The sequence below is a fragment of the Gadus morhua genome, unplaced genomic scaffold (assembly GCF_902167405.1).
Source record: "Gadus morhua unplaced genomic scaffold, gadMor3.0, whole genome shotgun sequence".
NCBI classification, from domain to species: Eukaryota; Metazoa; Chordata; class Actinopteri; order Gadiformes; family Gadidae; genus Gadus; species Gadus morhua.
In genome coordinates, this window is record NW_021963950.1 from 171262 (window position 1) to 192500 (window position 21239).

Genomic DNA, 21239 nt, shown 5'->3' on the forward strand with positions numbered 1-21239 from the left:
AAATTGGAAAAAAGAACTATAGCCTACATCATTTTTTTCATATAATGTAAAACCCATGCAAAATAGATATTTATTTAGTCACTGCAGACAGTAAGGCAGATTGTAAATGTAATGTGTGTGTTTGTGTGTGTGTGTGTGTGTGTGTGTGTGTGTGTGTGTGTGTGTGTGTGTGTGTGTGTGTGTGTGTGTGTGTGTGTGTGTGTGTGTGTGTGTGTGTGTGTGTGTGTGTTTCACTACTGCAGATATAAATAGATAAATAGATAGATCGTTGATTTCCTGTTTGTGTATGTGTGTGTGTTTGTTTGTGTGCTTGCTTGTGTAAAACAAATGGATGTTAAGTAATAAGAAGTGTATCAGCAAATACAACTAAATAACAAATAATAGTAACACATATATTTTATCAAGAATAATATCCCACATAAAAACACTCTAAAGAAGCAGAATGCTTCATTTACAATAAAGGAAAGGACAGACAGACAAGGCAGTATGGAAACCTAGAAGTGTTTAAAGTTATGGAATATAGTGAAGGACTCCGCAGGCTGAGGTGATTAAGATAATGAGAGACTGAGAGACAGACAGACGGACAGAGAGAGAGAGAGAGAGAGAGAGAGAGAGAGAGAGAGAGAGAGAGAGAGAGAGAGAGAGAGAGAGAGAGAGAGAGAGAGAGAGAGAGAGAGAGAGAGAGAGAGAGAGAGAGAGAGAGTGACTGAGAGAGAGGGAGAGAGAGAGAGATTGAGCGAGAGACTGAGATAGAGAGAGAGAGAGAGAGAGAGAGAGAGAGAGAGAGAGAGAGAGAGAGAGAGAGAGAGAGAGAGAGAGAGAGAGAGAGAGAGTGACTGAGAGAGAGGGAGAGAGAGAGAGAGAGAGAGAGAGAGAGAGAGAGAGAGAGAGAGAGAGAGAGAGAGAGAGAGAGAGAGAGAGAGAGAGAGAAAGAGAGAGACAGAGACAGAGACAGAGACAGAGACAGAGCTGTCAGTCAGCAGTCAACAGCTTTATCAGTCAGCAGTGGCTACTTCCTTAATTGGAATCACCAGCCAAACCCGCCCAACCCTTCAGTAGCTCAAACCTGGAGGAGCTCAGCTCAAACCCTCTCACTGACTGCTGCTCCAACCCTCGGACCGGACACATCTTGAGAGTCTGGATCAAGGTCAGTTCTACTGCTCTATACTCATATCATCTACATCTATGTCTTTATATCATGTCCATGAGACAGTGGACCATGGCTGATCTAGGGAGGATTATAGTACTCTGTGTACAACAGGTGTGTTTAGGATGTTTTGTCCATAGTATATGACAAAAGCTATTTGGCATGCTCATTGTAGTAGGTGGGCAGTAAAATGTAATTCAGTAATGAGTCAGATGTATAATAAGATTGTATTTGTAATTGTAATAAAAAGAGATGACATGACAGAATGTGTCTATATATATAAATCGATGTTTCTGTGTTTGTATGCTTACATATGTGACTCATAACATTTGCTAACTATCATGGATTTATAAAATAAATTAAATGTTGATAACTTTCAATTAATACATTTATATATATATTACAAAGTTAAATATAAGTGTCTAGAAGTGTCTATATGAATCACATATCAACCAATTCCATATGTTGTGTACACCCATGGCTGTTTTGATGATGTGAACACTTACAGGTATGTCGCATACAGAAAGCTGTGGTGCGTTTGTGTTGGTGGAATTTCCTGTTGCTCATGTCATCCACCACAAGGCTGTCAGACATGCATGCTACTGATTCAAACTGTGAGATCAAATGAGTAGAAATGGAATGGAATCCCACCAGGCCAGCAGCAAACCCAAACACCGGCTGGAGTCTCCTCTGGGGGTCCGGCGTCCACCGAGAGGCGTCAGTAATGAGCTTCACGAGTCACGGGGGCCGAGGGACGGAGTCCTACCAATGCCCACCCCCCCCGTCGCCCTTCTGGCCGGGGAGGGCCGGGGGGTTCATGTGGACCGCGTTAGGAGACAAAGGGGTTAGGAGACAAAGGGGTTAGGAGACAAAGGGGGCTCTGTGCTGCTGGTCCGCAGAGGAACCGTCATCAGCCCCGCCTCGCTGCGTGGTTATGGAAATGAGGAGAAGAGGATATGATTGCCTTTTATTATGTCTGCGGTTATGTGTCATGACGTTGTGTTGCCTTTGTTTCCACACACGCACACACACACACCCAGTGAATATTGTGGTTACATACTTCTGCATAGGATCTTTGTTAGGTAATAGGAGAATGACGTTCATGTGGTCACTGGTCACTGTTGATGAGGATTAGACAAGGAGGCTGGACGTGTCACATTGTTTTATAGATATAAGTCCTGGGAGTGGGTGTGTGTCTGTCTGTGATGGAGAGATAGGGGTACATCTTTGAACTGACCACCAAAAAAAGTAACATTTACATATTGATTTACATATTGATAGAGTTTGTGACAAGAGACCATCTGTTATATTTGGTATATGGCATATCAGAAACACCCCAATCTATTCACGTGTTCCAGGATGAACAAACAGGAACAAGGGTGAACAAACAAACCACTCCTCCATGCTGTCACAAAAGTGTCAGCCCATGAGGTGTGCTCCCTCCGACCTCACTGCTCCCTTCGCTCCTCCACAGGATGGCCCTTCTCGACTTCCCCGTTCCGGAGCTGGACGTCACCTTGCGGGAGGTGGGGCGCGTCCTCCAGCTCACGCTGCCCCCTGACCTGTACCCCGAGTTCAGACACACCCTGGGGCAGCAGCGGGGGCAGCTGGAGGCGGCGCAGAGGCGCCTGGCCGCCTCGGCCACCGGCCGCGAGAACTGGGTGACGGAGCAGTTCAAGAGCCGGCTGCTGGAGTGCAGCGACCCCCTGCCCACGGCCACCGCCCTCCCGGCCGTGCTCCCCCCCCGCAGGGCCGGGAGGGCCGGCACGCAGCTGGAGCGGGCGGCCGCCCTGCTGTGGGCCGTGGCCAAGCTGCACTGCGAGCCCTCGCTGGTGGAAGAGGCCACGGCCGCCACCGAGCGCACGCAGCAGGCCCAGATATTCGCCGCCTGCCGGCTGCCGGGCGCCCAGCACGACGAGATCAAGGTGGAGTTAACTCTGTGCAAACATTTATACATCTGATCCAATTAGAATGTAAAGACAATGTAAGGTTTAATGACCAGTTTCTGAATAACTATCGCCAATGAAACCGACCATCAAGAGTAGGCTGACCTCTTTCCATAACATTTAAATGGCGTTGAATGTGAACATACATATGTTTTGATTATAGATGTACCCAGACAGCCTCCATGCCATCGTCACCTGCATTGGAGGCGTGTTCCCGGTGGACATCCTGAGCCGTGGCAGCGATGGATCGATGCGCCCTCTGCCGGTCTCTGACATATACCATCAGCTGGCTCAGGCCATGAGCCACACCGCCTCCAGCGGACAGAGACACGCTCCCACTATCTGTGGCCTCTCAGCCTTGGACCGCAGGTCCTGGGCGGCCCTCAGGGGGGAGATGGTGAAGCAGGGGGGCCTGGCCGCAGGGTCCCTGGGGCTCATGGAGAGCGCGGTGGTGGCCCTCTCCCTGGAGGGCTGCGAGGCCCCCCCGGAGATGGCCAATATCCTGAACACAGTCCGCCTGGGTGGAGGGGACGGTCCTTGTCTGAGATACTACGACAAGGTAACTAGTGGACTGATGCACCCATCTGATGCACACGGACAATCATATTCATTGATAAACACATTCATTTTCATTTGGTTTGCCAGGTGGTCAACGTGGTGGTGTTCAAGGACAGCACGGCGGGGATGGTGTTTGAGCACAGCGCGGTGGATGGCATGGTAGCGGGGCTGGTGTCAGAGTGTCTGTTTCATCTCTCTGAAACGGTAGACATCAACCTCGACCACTACGGCCCCGAGGACCACGGCCGGTCTGACGCACAAAGCGATGGCAGTAGGGTGACCCCAACTCCCCTACCTTTCCCCTTGCAAGAAATCAGAATCACCCCAAGCCCTTCCTTAAAGGCCACTCATCCAGTCATTACTTTTGAGGTGTCCTCATACCCAGATGTTTTTTCAGCATTGAGAAGTCAAAGAGGCCTGTACGATGCCTGGATCAACTTTTCTCTGCAACTTTCCTTGAGTCAAATTTTTGGTGAGTCTGCAGCCAATCACATCCTTGTCACACCAACCCACATGCGGCACTACAAACATGGCCGCTGCGACCCAACATACTCCCTGACTATGAGGTCTCGAGAGCTGGTAGGCGCCCTTGCATCCTGTGTGCGGCATGACGACGCTCCTCAGTATAGCGCTCATCTTCTACAACTGTTCCATGTTGCCTTTCTGGAGCACAAGAACCTCATCAAAGCAACAAAAAGTGGCCAGGGAGTAGGTCCTCATCTTGCTGCCCTTCGGTGGTCTTTGCCATCAGACAACCCACTAAAAAAGTTCCTGGATCCCTTTGGATGTCCCTCTGTTTACCTCACTGGTAAAGATCTAATGGAAGGTGTAGAGTGTGCAGTCGGAAATGTTTATGCTAAGGACCAACTAGCTGTTACTTACCTTGGAAGGAGAGACAAGGTCTTGATGGTGTTAAATGCTAAAGGTAGCTTTGCCATGGTGTTGGAAAACCTTCGTGACAGTCTGGAGATCAACATGAAGCTAGTGATGCTACTAGCTCTCAGATACTCCATCGCATGCCAAATGGGTGCTCTGGATTGTGTACTCCATGACAGCCAAGTAGGGTCAGTGAATGCAGAGGTGAACCGCTCTGTAGAAGGGCCTCTGTCCAAAATAAAACCCAATTCAGACTCCATGAGCCCAGACTTTACTCTGGTAATACATGGCGGGGCTGGAGAGGTGATGATGTTAAACAGCAAAGTAGTGGAGGTCATTGAGTTTGCTCTAAAGACAGCCTTAGGCCTCGGCTCCCAAGTGCTTCAACATGGGGGCAGCAGCCTTGATGCAGTTCAGAGGTCAGTGGAAGCTTTGGAAGATTGCTTCCTCTTCAATGCAGGGAAGGGTTCTGTTTTTAACAAAGATGGAAAAAATGAAATGGAGGCCACCATAGTGGATTGCAGTGGGATTAATTCTGGATCTGTAGCCTGCTTGCAGAGGGTAAGAAACCCCATAAAGGCGGCCAGGTGTGTGATGGATAAGAGTCCCCACTCCATGATTGTGGGAGAAGGAGCGGAGGACTTTGTTCACGGTTTGGAGCCAGGGGAACCTCTCGGCCCTGATTACTTCTACACTGATATCCGTCACAAAGAGCTAATGGTGAAGCTGCAGGCTGACGTCAATCCACAGAACAACCATCCACAGACTGTGGGAGCGGTGGCTCTGGACCGCTGGCGTAAGCTAGCTGCTGCAACGTCTACAGGGGGTTTGGTAGGGAAGCTGAAAGGCAGGGTTGGAGACACAGCTGTAGTAGGAGCAGGGATATATGGGGATGACAAGCTAGCTATTACATGCTCAGGAGATGGAGATGTGTTTCTGAGGCACACAGTAGCACAGAAAGTAGCCATTCTCTACAACCACAAAGGTTACACCCTCAGACAAGCATGTCGAGAAGTGATCTCTGAAAACCTCAAAGGCATCAGTGCTGGGATCATCGCTGTAGATTCTAAAGGGGAAGCTGTCATTGAGACCAATGCTGGGGTGATGTTTGTAGCCTCCATGGTTGGCGGAATTTCACGGGTTGAGGTCCTCAGACCTATGCCTGAGATCTCCAATGTGATCTGGGAGACAGATGAGCTAGTTGCCCACCTTAATCCAAAGCCTTGGACTCCAGGGGATACAATTCTGACGAGAAAAGCGTTAAGTGGTCCAAGCAGCATCTTCCAGTTAGCTCTACCTGATTTTGAGGCCATGCTTCAAGCAGCAAAAAACGTTTCTAACCTGCTGTGTAAGAAACTTGGAGTACAGCGCTGTGCCTTGGTTTCTAACCCATCCCCTGACCACCCAGCCCAAATCAAACTGCTGCCACTCCATGGCCTAGAAACGGACTGGCACCCTCATGTATCCCAACAAGAGGACTTCAAAGCCTTTGATCCTGGCTACTGCTCCTCAAAGAGTGGGCCTCGCTGTGAGGATGGACTGCTGGACCAGGTTCAGGCCAAGGTTAGGGATAAACTGCCAACACCAAACGCCCCTTCTTGCTATGATTACTTGGGGGATCATTCCAGTGACGACCTGTTCTCTCGTATTGTACGTGGAGAAGAGAAACAATGGAGGGTTTGGGAGGACTCGGAGCATGTTGCATTCCTGACGCCATACCCTAACACGCCCGGACTTACAGTTGTGGTGCCTCGCAAGCCCCTTTCCAGTGACATCTTGAGTTTAGAAGATGCAGACTACACAGCACTGACCCGAGCTATCTATAAAGTAGCCAAACTACTGGAAGAGGGAATGAGAGCTAGGGGAGTTGCACTCATTTTTGAAGGCTTTGAGATTGATTACGCCCATGCTAAGATGATTCCTCTAGTACCGTCACCAGATGGCAGCAAGCCTGAAGAACTGCAACCTGAACATTTCCAAAGCTACCCCGGATATGTGTCTTCACTCAATGGTCAAGCTGCCAAGCCTGAAGCCCTTGAGAAAATCCACTCAACCATCAGCCAATGTAAGCCTCCTGGATCATGGCAAGAACCTCAGACCCACTCCATGATTGCCATCAGGAGTCAGTGGTACCACAACATGTTTCAGATTCAAAACACCCTCTTTCACAGCACAGTGGAGTATTTCCATAATGTCTGCCAGTACTCGTACGCTCTGACGCCTCTCACCACTGACACCATCTCCTCCCCCATGGGCCTGGGGTCGGATTCAGAGCCGGTCTTGGTGAACATATTGGGCCAAGATGTATACCTTGCAGACTCCATGCAGTTTGTACTGGAGTACTTCCTCCGCTTCCAGGAGAGCCTCCGAGGGACTTACTACATATCGCCCAGCTTCAGAGGGGAAGACCCTGATGCCACACACTTGAATCAGTTCTACCATGTGGAGTGTGAACTCCTGGGTGATATGGACAATGCCATTCAGATAGCAGAGGCCTACGTGTTTCACCTCACCAACGCCATGCTGAAAAACCACTCTGACATCATACTAAACACCGCTGGGACCCTGACCCATATCACGGACATGTTGAGTAAGCTTCATGGAAACCAACCTCTACCAAGAGTCCCCCTAGACCAAGCCATTCCCATGATGCCCTCTGCAGACTGTTTGGAGTGGGTTCAGCAAGGCCAGCCACACTTTGGCCGGAAGCTGACCCGCAAGGGCGAGAGGGTGTTGATCGAGAAGTATGGCGGCGCCGTGTGGCTGACGGAGATGGACCACCTGGGCGTCCCCTTCTACCAGGCCTATGTGGAAGGCTCAGGGCAGAGCAAGGCCAAGGCCTCGGACCTCCTGCTGGGCCTCGGGGAGACTGTAGGTCTGGGCGAGCGCCACTCCACCCCTGAGCTAGTTCAGGAGGCCCTCAGGCACCACGCGGTGCCCGAAGAGTCATACAAGTGGTACATTAACATGCGGCAGGTGAGGCCCCTACTCACAAGCGGATGGGGCATGGGTACAGAACGCTACCTGTGTTGGCTTCTTCAGCACGATGACATCAGAGACATTCAAATCATACCCAGGATGAAGTCAAAAAAGTACATGCCCTGATCCGCAGTGATGCAGGGCCCTTCAGGTTCCTGTCATTATAGAACCTCAGGACCTCAAAGTGCCTTCAACGGCAGGAACAGAATAATACAGTTCAATTGTTCCATTCTAAACCCAATAAATAAATGTGAGAATATTTATTGTTGAATTGATGATTTATCGACATATAACTACTAAATATTGCATTCAGTTCATGTGATTGTATAAATTATTTGTAAGACTATTACCATTAATTAACCTTATTATTATTACCTTTATTTATCTGTTCTGCTGAAGTATGTTGATGCTGAAATATGTTCTGCCACACTTTATCTTTGTCTTAACAAACTGTAAAATGATATTCTATGAGTTCAACAAATTATTTGCTATAATACAAAAAACTGGGTAGAATATGAGTTTGAATATTTTCCATTAAATAAAGATTTGAAATGGAATAGGGGTCAATTTCAATGACTTTATTATTTTGTAACAGTTGCCTTAAGTTATTCTATATGCTAACTCTTTTTATAACTCTTATTTTATTTGCTATAATATAAAACTATACCAAAGATCCTAGATACTAGAATTGTTTTAAATATATATATAGAATCTTGAAGGGTCCTTCAAATGCTCTTACTGCATGATTTTGTGTGCATACATTCTTCATTCGTCACTGTTTTAGAGTTTTTGTTTTAGGTTTGAAGAGAAACAGTGTTTCAAATCTTTGTAAAACAATAATTTCAGTTAGATTGGGTCCATTTCCATGGTTTTATACATTTGTAACTTTTCTATTGAATTCATTTTAAATAAATTAATACTAAGGATTGCCAACAGTCTCATTTTATTTAAAGGTTGACTTAAACAAAGTTACAGTAAGATACTACCATTGTTTGATATAATATACCAGCTGTTAGATTTTTAAATGTGACCTTTAATTTATCTTTCGTTGGTTATTTTTGACTCCTTCATTTGAATCAGTTATTAATTATTAAACTCTTTGAACATTTAGAAAAGCGACATACAAAAGTATAATGATCATTGTCAGAATTAGTATTATAGTAGTATTATTGTTGCAACATTAAAATCCTTAAATATGTGAATGCTCAGTTTAAGTTCATTATAGATTGAAGATTGGACTAAATCACCCATTTCAGAGCAAATATTGCTGATAAAAAATACACGACTACGATTTTGCACACAGCTGCCTCGGGAATAACGCTTCAATGTTTCAAACCTTTTAACCAGGCACGGCGTTATGGGTGGCGGACCTATATGGAAAGCCAAGAAGGCCACAATCCGGACCTAGATTGGCGCGGTAAAAGTGCAAAACCGTACGGAAACCGTACGGTTTCCGTACGGATTCCGTACGGATTCCGTACGGTTTCCGTACGGATTCCGTACGGTTTTGCAAGAATTCCGTACGGAAACCGTACGGAAACCGTACGGATTCCGTACGGATTCCGTACGGAATTCTTGCAAAACCGTACGGAATCCGTACGGAAACCGTACGGAATCCGTACGGAATCCGTACGGAAACCGTATGGTTTCCGTACGGTTTTGCACTTTTACCGCGCCAATCTAGGTCCGGATTGTGGCCTTCTTGGCTTTCCATAAAAGCGCACCGCACACCCAACCAACAGACATGCAACTCTCGGTAACAGTGGCTGTGTCACACTAAATTTGTACCGGCTGCCAAATTTGTACCGGGCGCGTCATCCATACGTAATCCACTCCAAATCTGCCTGGCAACAGATGATCGCTTCGAATTGCGTCGAATGACTCGAAAGGTTCACGAACATTCGCGAACCTTCTATCTAGCGATCCGTTATCTGTATTGTGCTATTTCGTCCTTGACCTGCTTTAGACACTCAGTTTACTTGCTAAATTTGATTAAACAATTAAACACAAGACAAATATAAAGTAAAAACAAGTGTTATCTAGATCCGTTTTCTGTATTATGTTATTTCGTCTTTGGCAACATGAGCGCAAATTTTTTTTGAAACCCGCTTTAAACACTCAGTTTACTAGCTAAATTTGATCAAACAATTAAATACAATACAAATATAAAGTAAAAACAAGTGTTATCTAGCGATCCGTTAACTGTATTATGTTATTTCGTCTTTTGCAACATGAGCGCAAATGTTTTTTTAAACCTGCCCGGCAACGGACGACGCGATCATCTGCTGACAGGCAGGTTTGGAATGGATTACGTATGGATGACGCGCCGGTACAAATTTGGCAGCCGGTACAAATTTAGTGTGACAGCGGCAACACTACACATAACAAGGAACACTCCACAACACACAACTACATTCTACCGACCACACACCCCAAACCGTTAACCCCAACACAAAAAGGCAATAAAACCCCTTTTCCCCCAACCGGCATCTCGAATCCCCGGCGCGACCCCCGTAGGAGTCGCCACACAGCCCCCACCTTAGGGGTCAGACGTCCCGACGACCCCAACACCCACTGCACAGCCCCGAGTGTTCAGGGGGCCGGCGCCGCCGCCTTGGCCCCTGCCCTGGCGCGGCGGCCCCGTTGCGGCGCCGCCTTCGTCCCTGGTTGGGACGCCCGTCTCCAACTGTGTCTGATTTTTGCTGAGACGGAGGGACAGAGTGCGTGTGTGTTTGTGTGTGTGTGTGATTGTGTGTGTGTGTGTGTGTGTGTGTGTGTGGAGGGGGAAGCCGGAGCCCACATCCCCGTTTCACAAATCTGAAACTATGTTTTATATAATGTATAGCCTCACTTTGATAATCTAGTCCAGATTTGAAGAGTCTAGGTGTAGTGGTTTTCAATCAGGACCAGCTCTAATGCGGTCTGGACCCAAAAAAAAGCATTAAAATGAGTCTTTATTACATTTTCACAAATAGGGTAAAAGTATCACAAATCTGAAACCATGTTTTATATCATGTATAGCCTCATTGTGATAATCTGGTCCAGATTTGAAGTTTCTAGCTGTAGTGGTTTTCAATCAGGACAGTTCTACGGTGGTCCAGATGCAAAAGAATGCAGTGAAATCTCCCCTTTTTGGTATTTTAAGTAATCAAATAAAGGTTTTCTAAATTGTAAACTGTGTTTTAAAGACTGTTTAGACTCTTAGATAATCTAGACCGGTTTTACCGCGATTGAAGAGATTAAACAACGAAGAAGCAGTCGCTCCATTCCATGCAGAAATGTGCAACAGCGCCCCCTGGGGTCACACTATTCGGTGGGTCGCAGAATTCGGTGTTACACCGGAAGTTGTATTTTGAAAGGGTGTTACGTCACGCTTAACAGCCGAATAAAACTTTACTTTATTTACTGGTGATCAGAGTGATGCAGAGTCGCGGTCCCGGGGCGCCCCCGTGTGGTTGGAGTGAGGTAGTACACTTTGAGAAAAGTGTTTACGAAAGCCACTGCAAGTGCACTGGTTCACTAAGAGGCTCCATATCATCACATGTAGTTGCTGACGGAACGTAAAGTTAAGTTTTCTGCTCAGCTCTACTTGTTAGCTTCTCTTGACCCCAGCCGTCAGCAGCGGGCGGTCTCGCCCTCTGACTCATATCGGGTTCAGTCGGGATCAACGACACCGGATCACCATGGCGGCTCAGACCCGAGCCCTCGTCACGGGGAAATGGCTCGCAGACGCCCTGAAGAACCGCCTGGTGGGCCCCAAGCTGCGGGTCCTGGACAGCTCCTGGTACCTGGCCAAGGTGCGGCGGAACCCCCGGGCGGAGTTCCAACAGTCGCACATCCCCGGCGCCTCGTTCTTCGACGTTGACGAGTGCTCCGATAAGACCTCCGCCTTCGACCACATGGTTCCGAGTCCGGCCGAGTTCGCGGAGTACGTCGGTCACCTGGGCATCGCGAACGACACGCACGTGGTGGTGTACGACACGAGCCCTCTTGGGTCGTTCAGCGCGCCGCGCGTGTGGTGGATGTTCCGCCTGTTCGGGCACCCCGCCGTGTCGGTGCTGGACGGTGGGATGAAGAACTGGCTGGCTGAGGGTCACCCCCTGACCTCTGTCCCCTCTGAACCCGAGCGCGCGGAGTTCAAGGCAAGTGTAGACCGGTCCTTGGTCAAGACGTATGAAGACGTGTTGGAAAACATCCGAACCAAACGGATCCAGGTGGTCGATGCCCGGTCGGCGGGTCGGTTCAAGGGCATCGAACCCGAGCCCAGAGATGGTGAGTCTCCACAGGGGTCTACTGCGATGCATCTAAATATCCGTACCACAGTTTCCCAAGAAAAAATCGCTCAGGATCCAGAGTCTGTCCTTCCAGGGATAGACTCTACACTATCTATAAAATACAATGGCTTTTCCTGAACTGTAGCCATAAACATCAAGATAATACAAACAAAGGTATTCATTCTTTTTTTGGTAGAATGAATCTTATGAACTTGTAAGTTTGTCATTTAGTAGCGAGTTTTTACTATTATACATTTTTTACACGACTATCACATCATCAGACACTAGACAAACGTGTTCATCAGTTCATAAGAGCGTTACTCAGCATGTCCAACGTGTGATTGGCCACCAGGCTGTTCTCACTGCCCTCCTATCTGAGACCCTCCCTCCTCCTGCTCCTCTCCCTCCCCCTCCTCTCCTCCTCTTCCTCCTCCCCCTCTCTTCTCCTCCTCCTCCTCTTCCTCTCCTCCTCCTCCTCTCCTTCCTCCTCCTCCTCCTCCTCCTCCTCCTCGTCCTCTCCTCCCTCCTCCTCCTCCACCTCTCCTCCCCCCCTCCTCCCCCCCTCCTCCCCCTCCTCTCCTCCTCTTCCTCCTCCCCCTCTCCTCTTCTTCCTCTTCCTCTTCCTCCTCCCCCTCTCCTCTTCTTCCTCCTCCTCTTCCTCCTCCTCTCCTCTTCCTCCTCCTCCTCCTCCTCCTCCCCCTCTCCTCCTCCTCCTCCTCCCCCTCTCCTCCTCCTCCTCCTCCCCCTCTCCTCCTCCTCCTCCTCCCCCTCTCCTCCTCCTCCCCCTCTCCTCCTCCTCTCCTCTTCCTCCTCCTCTTTCTCCTCTTCCTCCTCCTCCTCCTCCTCCTCCTCCTCCTCCTCCCCCTCTCCTCCTCCTCCTCCTCCCCCTCTCCTCTTCCTCCTCCTCCCCCTCTCCTCCTCCTCCTCCTCTTCCTCTGCTCCTCCTCTCAGACACCCGTCCGGGCCACTTCCCGGGGGCCGTCAACATGCCCTTCACCTCGGTCCTGGGGCCCTCGGGGGAGGTGCGGGGGCCCCAGGACCTGGCCCAGCTGTTCCGGGAGGCGGGGGTGGACCTGGCCGCGCCCCTCTGGGTGTCCTGCGGCTCCGGGGTCACGGCCTGCCACGTGGCGCTGGCGGCCGCCCTGCTGGGGCACCCGGGGGCCTGCGTCTACGACGGCTCCTGGTCCGAGTGGTTCAAGAGGGCCCCCCCGGAGCTGGTCCTCTCTGAGGGCCCGTAGAGAGCTGAGGACCACCTGACACCTCCAGCCCTGAGGACCACCTGACACCTCCAGCCCTGAGGACCACCTGACACCTCCCAGAGGACCACCTGACACCTCCCAGAGGACCACCTGACACCTCCCAGAGGACCACCTGACACCTCCCTGAGGACCACCTGACACCTCCCTGAGGACCACCTGACACCTCCCTGAGGACCACCTGACACCTCCCAGAGGACCACCTGACACCTCCCTGAGGACCACCTGACACCTCCCAGAGGACCACCTGACACCTCCCTGAGGACCACCTGACACCTCCTCCAGCCCTGAGGACCACCTGACACCTCCCAGAGGACCACCTGGCACCTCCCTCAGGACCACCTGACAACTCCCAGAGGACCACCTGACACCTCCCTGAGGACCACCTGACACCTCCCAGAGGACCACCTGACACCTCCCTGAGGACCACCTGACACCTCCCAGGGACCACCTGACACCTCCCAGAGGACCACCTGACAACTCCAGCCCTGAGGACCACCTGACACCTCCCAGAGGACCACCTGACACCTCCCAGAGGACCACCTGACACCTCCCTGAGGACCACCTGACACCTCCTCCAGCCCTGAGGACCACCTGACGGCTCCAAGAGGACCTTCTCCAGGGCTGGAGGGTGGAGGACCTTCTCCAGGGCTGGAGGGTGGAGGACCTTCTCCAGGGCGGAGGTGGAGGACCTTCTCCAGGGTGGATGTTGTCCAGCATGGGGCCTTCAGAAGTCTCATGTGTTGCTGAATGGTTGAGGATCCTTGATGAGCCTGTTGGGTCTGATGGGTCTGATGGGTCTGATGGGTCTGTTGGGTCTGATGGGTCTGATGGTTCTGATGGGTTTGATGGGTCTGATGGGTCTGATGGGTCTGTTGGGTCTGTTGGGTCTGATGGTTCTGATGGGTCTGATGGGTCTGATGGGTCTGTTGGGTCTGATGGTTCTGATGGGTCTGATGGTTCTGATGGGCCTGTTGGGTCTGTTGGGTCTGTTGGGTCTGATGGGTCTGTTGGGTCTGATGGGTCTGATGGGTTTGATGGTTCTGATGGGTCTGTTGGGTCTGATGGGTCTGTTGGGTCTGATGGGTCTGATGGGTCTGTTGGGTCTGATGGGTCTGATGGGTCTGATGGGTCTGTTGGGTCTGATGGGTCTGATGGGTCTGATGGGTCTGATGGTTCTGATGAGCCTGTTGGGTCTGATGGGTCTGATGGGTCTGTTGGGCCTGATGGGTCTGATGGGTCTATACTTCTGTACAGATTGAAGTATAGGCCTGCATTTTATTTACAAATACAGAAAATAACATTGAACAGATTTGGGCTATAATATAACGTTGTGTACCTATGTTGATACCTATGCCTCAACAATAACACCAGTTTAAATAAAAGTGCCTTGGCATTCAAACTTTGATTTCTTTGCTTCGAAGTGTTCAAACTAATGTTGATAATGTGAAATAACTTCTGAAATATTTTTTCATAATAATTATCTAGCCTGGTGTATCTTTCTTTTGGCAGGGAAATAAATTCTGTACATGTCGCTGCGTAGCAAGGTTTGGACAGTGTATGGAATAATTTCAGTTATTACTAAATAAAAATGGCCCACAATGTGAACCTGTCAATCATCCAATGTTCGGAAGTCCAGCTCTTGTGACGCACGAACGCGTCCGTGTGGAAAGGGGGCGTCGGCGGAAAGTTACAAAACCCTCGAGCGATTTTAACTTCCTTCAAGTCATTGTAGATAATTAAACATAGTTTCACTTCAATATGTGTTAAATGTCTTTTTCCAAACATCGTGCTTTCTTGTTCCATTCCCGAATAAACTACGGAGATAATTCCAGGAACATGATGCCTTGTCAAACGTGTTGACAGGAAACAATAATCAACTACCAGAAAGAACAAACAACCAATCAGCCCCGTGCACTGGCGGCTGGAAATTTATGTTGCTGACGCAGAGCAAATCAGAACCGGTTTATACCGGTTCCAAAACTAGATTTTGGGGGGTCAAACCAACTGCCTGTTTGACAAAAGCGCAGAAAGCTTCCCATTTATAACGACTTTATGTATCCTATATATATGTATATGTGTGACGTATCTCACAAAGGCAACCTTGATTTAAATGGAAAAACCAAAGGGTCGTGGAAGGTCTCATTTACGTGTGGCACAAGCATTCCATACAATGACTTGGATCCTAGTCGTCCATATATTACATCATTTAATTATACAATGCATTGTGATCAACGATGAACGACGACGCATTCAGCGATACGAGTCATTCCAATAATAATTGTTAACTCTGGAATCATCTTATTCAAAAAAAAATGCACCAACAGAAGATCCATAATTATAAAAGCTGTTTGTAGATATAAGTAACTGATGTATTATTATTATCGACATTACGGGTAAAATGTCACAACAAAAACGGCATTTTGACTTCTGTCTTGGAATGAGAGGAGAAAGCTTCCCGTGGACCGCCTGAAGGTCCTGACGAAATAAACAAATTGGGGTCCTTCTTCAATGCTAGCTATCGAAGCGGCATCTACGAGTTGCATTGTGCTGTACAGCTGTTATGGTTACGTTGAAATACATAAAGGTTTATGAAAGATAAACGTTGCTGAAGTGATGTTGATGTTCTAGTATTCAGGCCCAGACCAGACGACGCCCGCCGGACTCGCACGTTGTCTCAAACACTCAAAGCTTTTGTTTTTCCAGCGGTTGTACGCGATCTGCATAGCTAACGGTGTTGAGAAAACAAGCTAGGTAGCTCACAGTGTTCCCCAAAAACCATCCACACCGGGGATTAACTCATCCGGGTTCGGTCAAATAAAACAACGAGGTACGTTAATCTGAACGGCTATCATTCGGTGTTGAATGGCGCCTTTATTCAGTAATTTAATAAACGCACCCGACGCAGCGCTACGGGCACGGAGCCGTTTGTGGCGGAGTGCTTTAGAGTCGGGTCGGAAACTCCGGACTTTGGATTTACTGTGAAGAATTATATAATGTCTGTTTTTTGAGCTGCTTATTTGACACATCCCACGATCCCCAGCTAAAACGTGTGCGTGTCTTTGGTTTGTTTTTCCGCAGGGAGGCGTTAATGAGCTGCAATGTCTGGCATTGCTCTTAGCAGATTGTCTCAGGAGCGCAAAGCCTGGAGGAAAGACCACCCCTTCGTAAGTCAATTCAGATAAGTTTATATGAAGTGCAAAGAGCATCATCCATACATCTCTGACCTGGGACGCCCTCCAGGACCCTACGGCTGTTTTTACCTCGTTCATTAGCCTAGGTTTACTCTACTGTATATTTATGTTAATCCATTGGCAGAAAAATATACAATGCTGCATTCTGATGTACCAGTCCAGTTATGGTCCCAGTTTAGTGTCTGTGTTTATCAACCATGTGTTTATCAACCATGACCTCTTCTTGTCTGCCCCACAGGGATTTGTTGCTGTGCCCACTAAAAACCCAGATGGCACCATGAATCTGATGAACTGGGAGTGCGCCATCCCTGGGAAGAAAGGAGTAAGTGGACCTCATGCAGAGTTCAGCTCTCTGGTTCAATAAATTCATAATGAAGTAATTCAAACAATATTACACGTGAGGGAGGGCTGTTACACTGACTATCAGCTGGGTACGGGTTAGGGTGGTCCTCCAGCCTGGCTGGGCTTCAGTCGGCCCGCCGACAGTACTGAAGGTAATCCAGCCGTGCTATCGGTATTACGGCACAACCAGAGTGAGATATGGTCTCTGTACAAGCACCATTTATTAGTTAACAGGAAGCCTGATGGACGACGACTGATTAAGGATTTCTTTGTATATTTAATAACAATCAGTTTGGCCCCATCCACACAAATAGTCAAGCAATGAGATATGCCCTTGAGTAGGGCTGGCTATATGGACATATTTATTTACACAATAATTATCAGGATTTTAGCACTATATTGATTAATATCATGACAGGCTTATGACTCCAAAATACTATTATGCACAGCGGGCTCTCGCAGGGTCGTTACGTGGAACTATACAGAGTAATAAAGTTATAAAGTAGGTTATCACACTAAATTTAGTTTCTCAGTTCTCACTGAAGTTTCAAACCTCATATTCAACCATTCAAGGGCTTATCTTCTCATCGTTATTCATTTATACTATAAATCTAGGTATCACGATAAGTCGCTATCTTAATTCCATGTTAATACCTTTAAAAGAGGATAAACAGTAATAGTGCAGTCCTGCCCACCTAACCACCTAACCATAAACTCGGTAGTTTAAAGGGTCTGAGTGTATCCTGGACCCAGCTCACCCCACCGCTGAAGAGAATGAGGGGAACAGCGTGAAGAAGCAGCGCAGCCTTGCTGTGGCCAATGGCCCACCGACATAGAGCCTGACCCCCAGATCAACTGTAGCTTCAACTGTATCCTCAATAGCCGAGTCAAATCACCCTGTCCTTTTAATACAGTTAACCAGGGTTTTTATACATTGGTTGTGTTTGGCCCATTCGGTTCGTTCCACTAAATGCTGTAAAAGTCAGTTTCCACATATTGAGCACTTGAGTAAAAGTGCCATCGTCTTTGTTCTTCAGACCTTGTGGGAAGGGGGCTTGTACAAGCTGAGAATGCTGTTCAAAGACGACTACCCATCCTCCCCTCCCAAGTGTGAGTATCGTACCACTCAGTAGGTGGTTTTCATTTGTGTTGCCTCGGCACAAATAAGTCATTTTTATTTGCAGGGTGAAATGAATAGTAGAACTAATCGTGTTGGGCTTTTTCCTATCAAGCACTGAACCTGTTTTCTGTTGGATTCCGATCAGGCAAGTTCGAGCCTCCTATATTCCACCCCAATGTGTACCCGTCAGGCACCGTCTGTCTGTCCATCCTGGAGGAAGACAAGGACTGGAGGCCGGCCATCACCATCAAGCAGGTCTGAACGCACACACGCGCGCATACAGCGGTGTTACCAGACAGACCCTGGGGCTAGCCCCCTGCTGTGACCGACGGACACTAGGGGGCAGTATAGGGGTTCCTTGATCTGGACAAACACAAGTTTGCTCCATTGAAAATTATCGGGGAATAATACTTCCGTGTGTGAAGGTGTTCCGATGTACTGCTTCAAAGTGGTCGACGTATGGCGACCACTTTGAGGCAGTACATCACCAGTAGTCGGGGCCCTCTCGGGGTCTTCTACCTGGGGTACAGGTGCTCCCAATCACACAACACAGTCACGCTCTGCTTGCTAATAATAACAGACTGTCAGTAGTAGACTCCATTTTAGGGTCTTAATTATATTTCAACTTTCTGGCGGTCCTCCAGAATGGGGCTTTGGTGTTTTTTCTTGGTCTTCCCTTGAGTAGAGGGATGAGGGCTGTGGTGACGTTTGGTTGAAGTGCACAATGTACAATCTACCTTCTGTTGTGTGACCACGTGAAGTCCCCCCGTATGTTCAAAGCCCTGTGTCTTTCTTGGAACTTAAGTGGGCCGTGTTTCCAATAAAAGTACCAGATAATACATCCGGCTAGAACCACAGCACTTCTGCTAGCCATTGGGGTCCATTACACAACCACACCGCCCATCCCCAACCAGGGTTAACACAGACCTAGGAGGTGGGGTTTGGGGAGCAGGGTGGAGGTGGGGAGCAGGGTGGAGGTGGGGTTTGGGGAGCAGGGTGGAGGTGGGGAGCAGGGGAGCAGGGTGGAGGTGGGGAGCAGGGTGGAGGTGGGGTTTGGGGAGCAGGGTGGAGGTGGGGAGCAGGGTGGAGGTGGGGTTTGGGGAGCAGGGTGGAGGTGGGGTTTGGGGAGCAGGGTGGGGTTTGGGGAGCAGGGTGGAGGTGGGGTTTGGGGAGCAGGGTGGAGGTGGGGTTTGGGGAGCAGGGTGGAGGTGGGGAGCAGGGTGGAGGTGGGGTTTGGGGAGCAGGGTGGAGGTGGGGTTTGGGGAGCAGGGTGGAGGTGGGGTTTGGGGAGCAGGGTGGAGGTGGGGCTTGGGGAGCAGGGTGGAGGTGGGGTTTGGGGAGCAGGGTGGAGGTGGGGTTTGGGGAGCAGGGTGGAGGTGGGGTTTGGGTGGAGGTGGGGCTTGGGGTTCAGCAGTTTGGCTCTAACAGGGCTGTGTGGTTTCAGATCCTACTGGGCATCCAGGAGCTTCTGAATGAACCCAACATCCAGGACCCAGCCCAGGCAGAGGCCTACACCATCTACTGGTCAGTACCCTGAAGCCCGTCCGGCTCCTTCCTCTGGTCTAGCCTCGCTCTGAGGCCCGGCCTGGCTCTGAGGCCCGGCCTGGCTCTGAGGCCCGGCCTGGCTCTGAGGCCCGGCCTGGCTCTGAGGCCCGGCCTGGCTCTGAGGCCCCAGTGATGTTCTGGTCCAGGGTGTTGAGTGTCCGGCCTCGCAGGCCGTATGTATTCATGATTCACTGGAGCCCCCATTGGTGAGGGGTCTTTAATGTTGGACAGCCGTTCAGGGAGTCTGGGTGAATTAGTCTCGCTCTAAGTCGGCCTAGGCAGCACGTGACCACGGGCCCTGGGCTGCCGTCATGGGGAGGCTGTCTCCATGTGTGGTTACCTCGGATGTACCTTCAGGACTAAAGTAATGAAAGAATTCTTCAGAAACGTCTCGTAAAAAGTCCCTCATTTAGCTCAACCACTTCCGCCTGACAAATGGTGAGTTTCTCAGAATCAGCACCAGCCTTCTGATGCATGAGTCCCTCTCACCTCAATGCTCTTGTGTGTTGCAGCCAGAACAGGATGGACTACGAGAAGAGGGTGAGGGCGCAGGCCAAGAAGTTCGCCCCCACATAGAGGCCCCCCCCCCCCCCCCCCCCCCGGCCGGCCGGCCCACCCAGCAGAGGGGGGGCCAAACTCCAAGGACCACTCCAAAAAGAACCACCTTTTAATCCATTTTACTATTCTACAGGACTCACGTTAAACTTCTTCTTTTCTGCCCATCATGTCTTCTTGGTCCGTGGACGAGGAATGTTCAAACGTCTTGATCGTTTTTTTTGTATTTAGCTCCTCCCACTGGACTTAGACATGAATGCACCCCCACCATACCGCTTCGATTTGCCCTGATTTCCTGTGCGGCCGTAGGCCTGCGTTCAGCCCCTTGTGTCCAAAGGCACCAGGACGGGCCCTGCTGCCTATTGTATTGTTAAAAATAAAACATCAGTAGCCTTTTAGTTCCCTCTGAGTCTGTTACTCCTGACCGGAGCTCCGGTCGGCGCTCCCTCTCTCGCTGAGGCTTTGTTCTTGTTTTTCGACGGTCCTTTTCTTACACTCAGCCCGATGGACGGAGGCGTTGGCTCCAGGAGGTGATGGCTCCAGGAGGCGATGGGCGGTATGCCCGCGCTGCAGAGCGACCCAGCGTAGGGGCGGAGCCGTACCAGGGAACCCTCTTGTTTTAGTGTTTAGCTCCTCCCTTAAGTCTGCTCAAGATTTGATAACTAAGGTCATCACTACGATTGAAGTCCGAATGAAAGTGCCCTTGGGCTCCAGAAGAGGTTGTTGATCCCTGTGGGCTAACCGTCCCAGGGATCATTAAGCCCCGGGCGGGGTGCTAGAGGTTGTTGATCCCTGTGGGTTAACCGTCCCAGGGATCATTAAGCCCCGGGCGGGGTGCTAGAGGTTGTTGATCCCTGTGGGTTAACCGTCCCAGGGATCATTAAGCCCCGGGCGGGGTGCTAGAGGTTGTTGATCCCTGTGGGTTAACCGTCCCAGGGATCATTAAGCCCCGGGCGGGGTGCTAGAGCTACGCAGTCTCCTCATTGGGCGGCCTGTCTTACGCTCGGCCGCGTGTACATAGCATCTGTCTCCTTTCCGTTCCTCAATGTCCCATCCAGCCTCCGTTCCTTAATGTTCTCGTTTGATTGGCTGGCGGGGGGTCCACCAGGTGAGAGGGGGCGGGCTCACAGCCTAAGAGGGGCTTTAAAAACAGGTTTGCTTTGCCTCTGAAGAAATGAGTGCATGTACATAATATAAATACGGAAAACTGTGGAGGTTATGTTTTATATCGTTTTAGCCAGTTGACATTTGTGTGTGGTATTAAAAGCAAATGAACACAGTTAATGTAATATTAAGAAATTGAATAAAAGACTTAAAATCAGCCCTTCATCTTTTTTAATTTCGGTTACTTGGTTTTAAATTGTCCAGTGTGTGTTATGAACTGCAATGCCCAACGGATCCAGGCACGAGGCCTGTAGCGTGTCATCAGCCCAACGCTCCAAACGGC

At 49.6% G+C, this 21239-nt stretch overlaps 3 protein-coding genes across 3 annotated transcripts; all 3 read left to right on the forward strand.

Moving 5' to 3' along the window:
* Positions 1-957: 957 nt before the first annotated feature.
* On the forward strand, positions 958-8439 carry LOC115538007 (uncharacterized). Its single transcript, XM_030349831.1, has 4 exons — positions 958-1147; positions 2622-3072; positions 3257-3652; positions 3739-8439. Exons 2-4 carry the CDS (start codon positions 2623-2625, stop codon positions 7630-7632), a joined length of 4740 nt encoding a protein of 1579 aa, XP_030205691.1. The 5' UTR covers positions 958-1147; position 2622; the 3' UTR covers positions 7633-8439.
* A 2516-nt stretch (positions 8440-10955) lies between these two features.
* mpst (mercaptopyruvate sulfurtransferase) lies at positions 10956-14578 on the forward strand. The gene is made up of 2 exons (XM_030349842.1): positions 10956-11778; positions 12732-14578. The coding sequence occupies exons 1-2, from the start codon at positions 11190-11192 to the stop codon at positions 13016-13018; spliced, it is 876 nt and encodes a 291-aa protein (XP_030205702.1). The 5' UTR covers positions 10956-11189; the 3' UTR covers positions 13019-14578.
* A 907-nt stretch (positions 14579-15485) lies between these two features.
* Positions 15486-21113, forward strand: LOC115538019 (SUMO-conjugating enzyme UBC9). Its single transcript, XM_030349843.1, has 7 exons — positions 15486-15866; positions 16118-16203; positions 16469-16552; positions 17610-17682; positions 17838-17947; positions 19137-19216; positions 19750-21113. The coding sequence occupies exons 2-7, from the start codon at positions 16138-16140 to the stop codon at positions 19811-19813; spliced, it is 477 nt and encodes a 158-aa protein (XP_030205703.1). The 5' UTR covers positions 15486-15866; positions 16118-16137; the 3' UTR covers positions 19814-21113.
* Positions 21114-21239: the final 126 nt, after the last annotated feature.

Excerpts from the sequence above, each read along its gene's own strand:
- LOC115538019 (XM_030349843.1), top strand. The coding sequence starts at position 16,138 with ATGTCTGGCATTGCTCTTAGCAGATTGTCTCAGGAGCGCAAAGCCTGG. Across the intron at positions 16,204-16,468 it reads GGAGGAAAGACCACCCCTTC|GGATTTGTTGCTGTGCCCAC; the intron begins GTAAGTCAATTC and ends TCTGCCCCACAG. Across the intron at positions 17,683-17,837 it reads CCCATCCTCCCCTCCCAAGT|GCAAGTTCGAGCCTCCTATA; the intron begins GTGAGTATCGTA and ends GATTCCGATCAG.
- mpst (XM_030349842.1), top strand. The coding sequence starts at position 11,190 with ATGGCGGCTCAGACCCGAGCCCTCGTCACGGGGAAATGGCTCGCAGAC. Across the intron at positions 11,779-12,731 it reads CGAACCCGAGCCCAGAGATG|ACACCCGTCCGGGCCACTTC; the intron begins GTGAGTCTCCAC and ends TCCTCCTCTCAG.
- LOC115538007 (XM_030349831.1), top strand. The coding sequence starts at position 2,623 with ATGGCCCTTCTCGACTTCCCCGTTCCGGAGCTGGACGTCACCTTGCGG. Across the intron at positions 3,073-3,256 it reads CCCAGCACGACGAGATCAAG|ATGTACCCAGACAGCCTCCA; the intron begins GTGGAGTTAACT and ends TTTTGATTATAG. Across the intron at positions 3,653-3,738 it reads GTCTGAGATACTACGACAAG|GTGGTCAACGTGGTGGTGTT; the intron begins GTAACTAGTGGA and ends TTGGTTTGCCAG.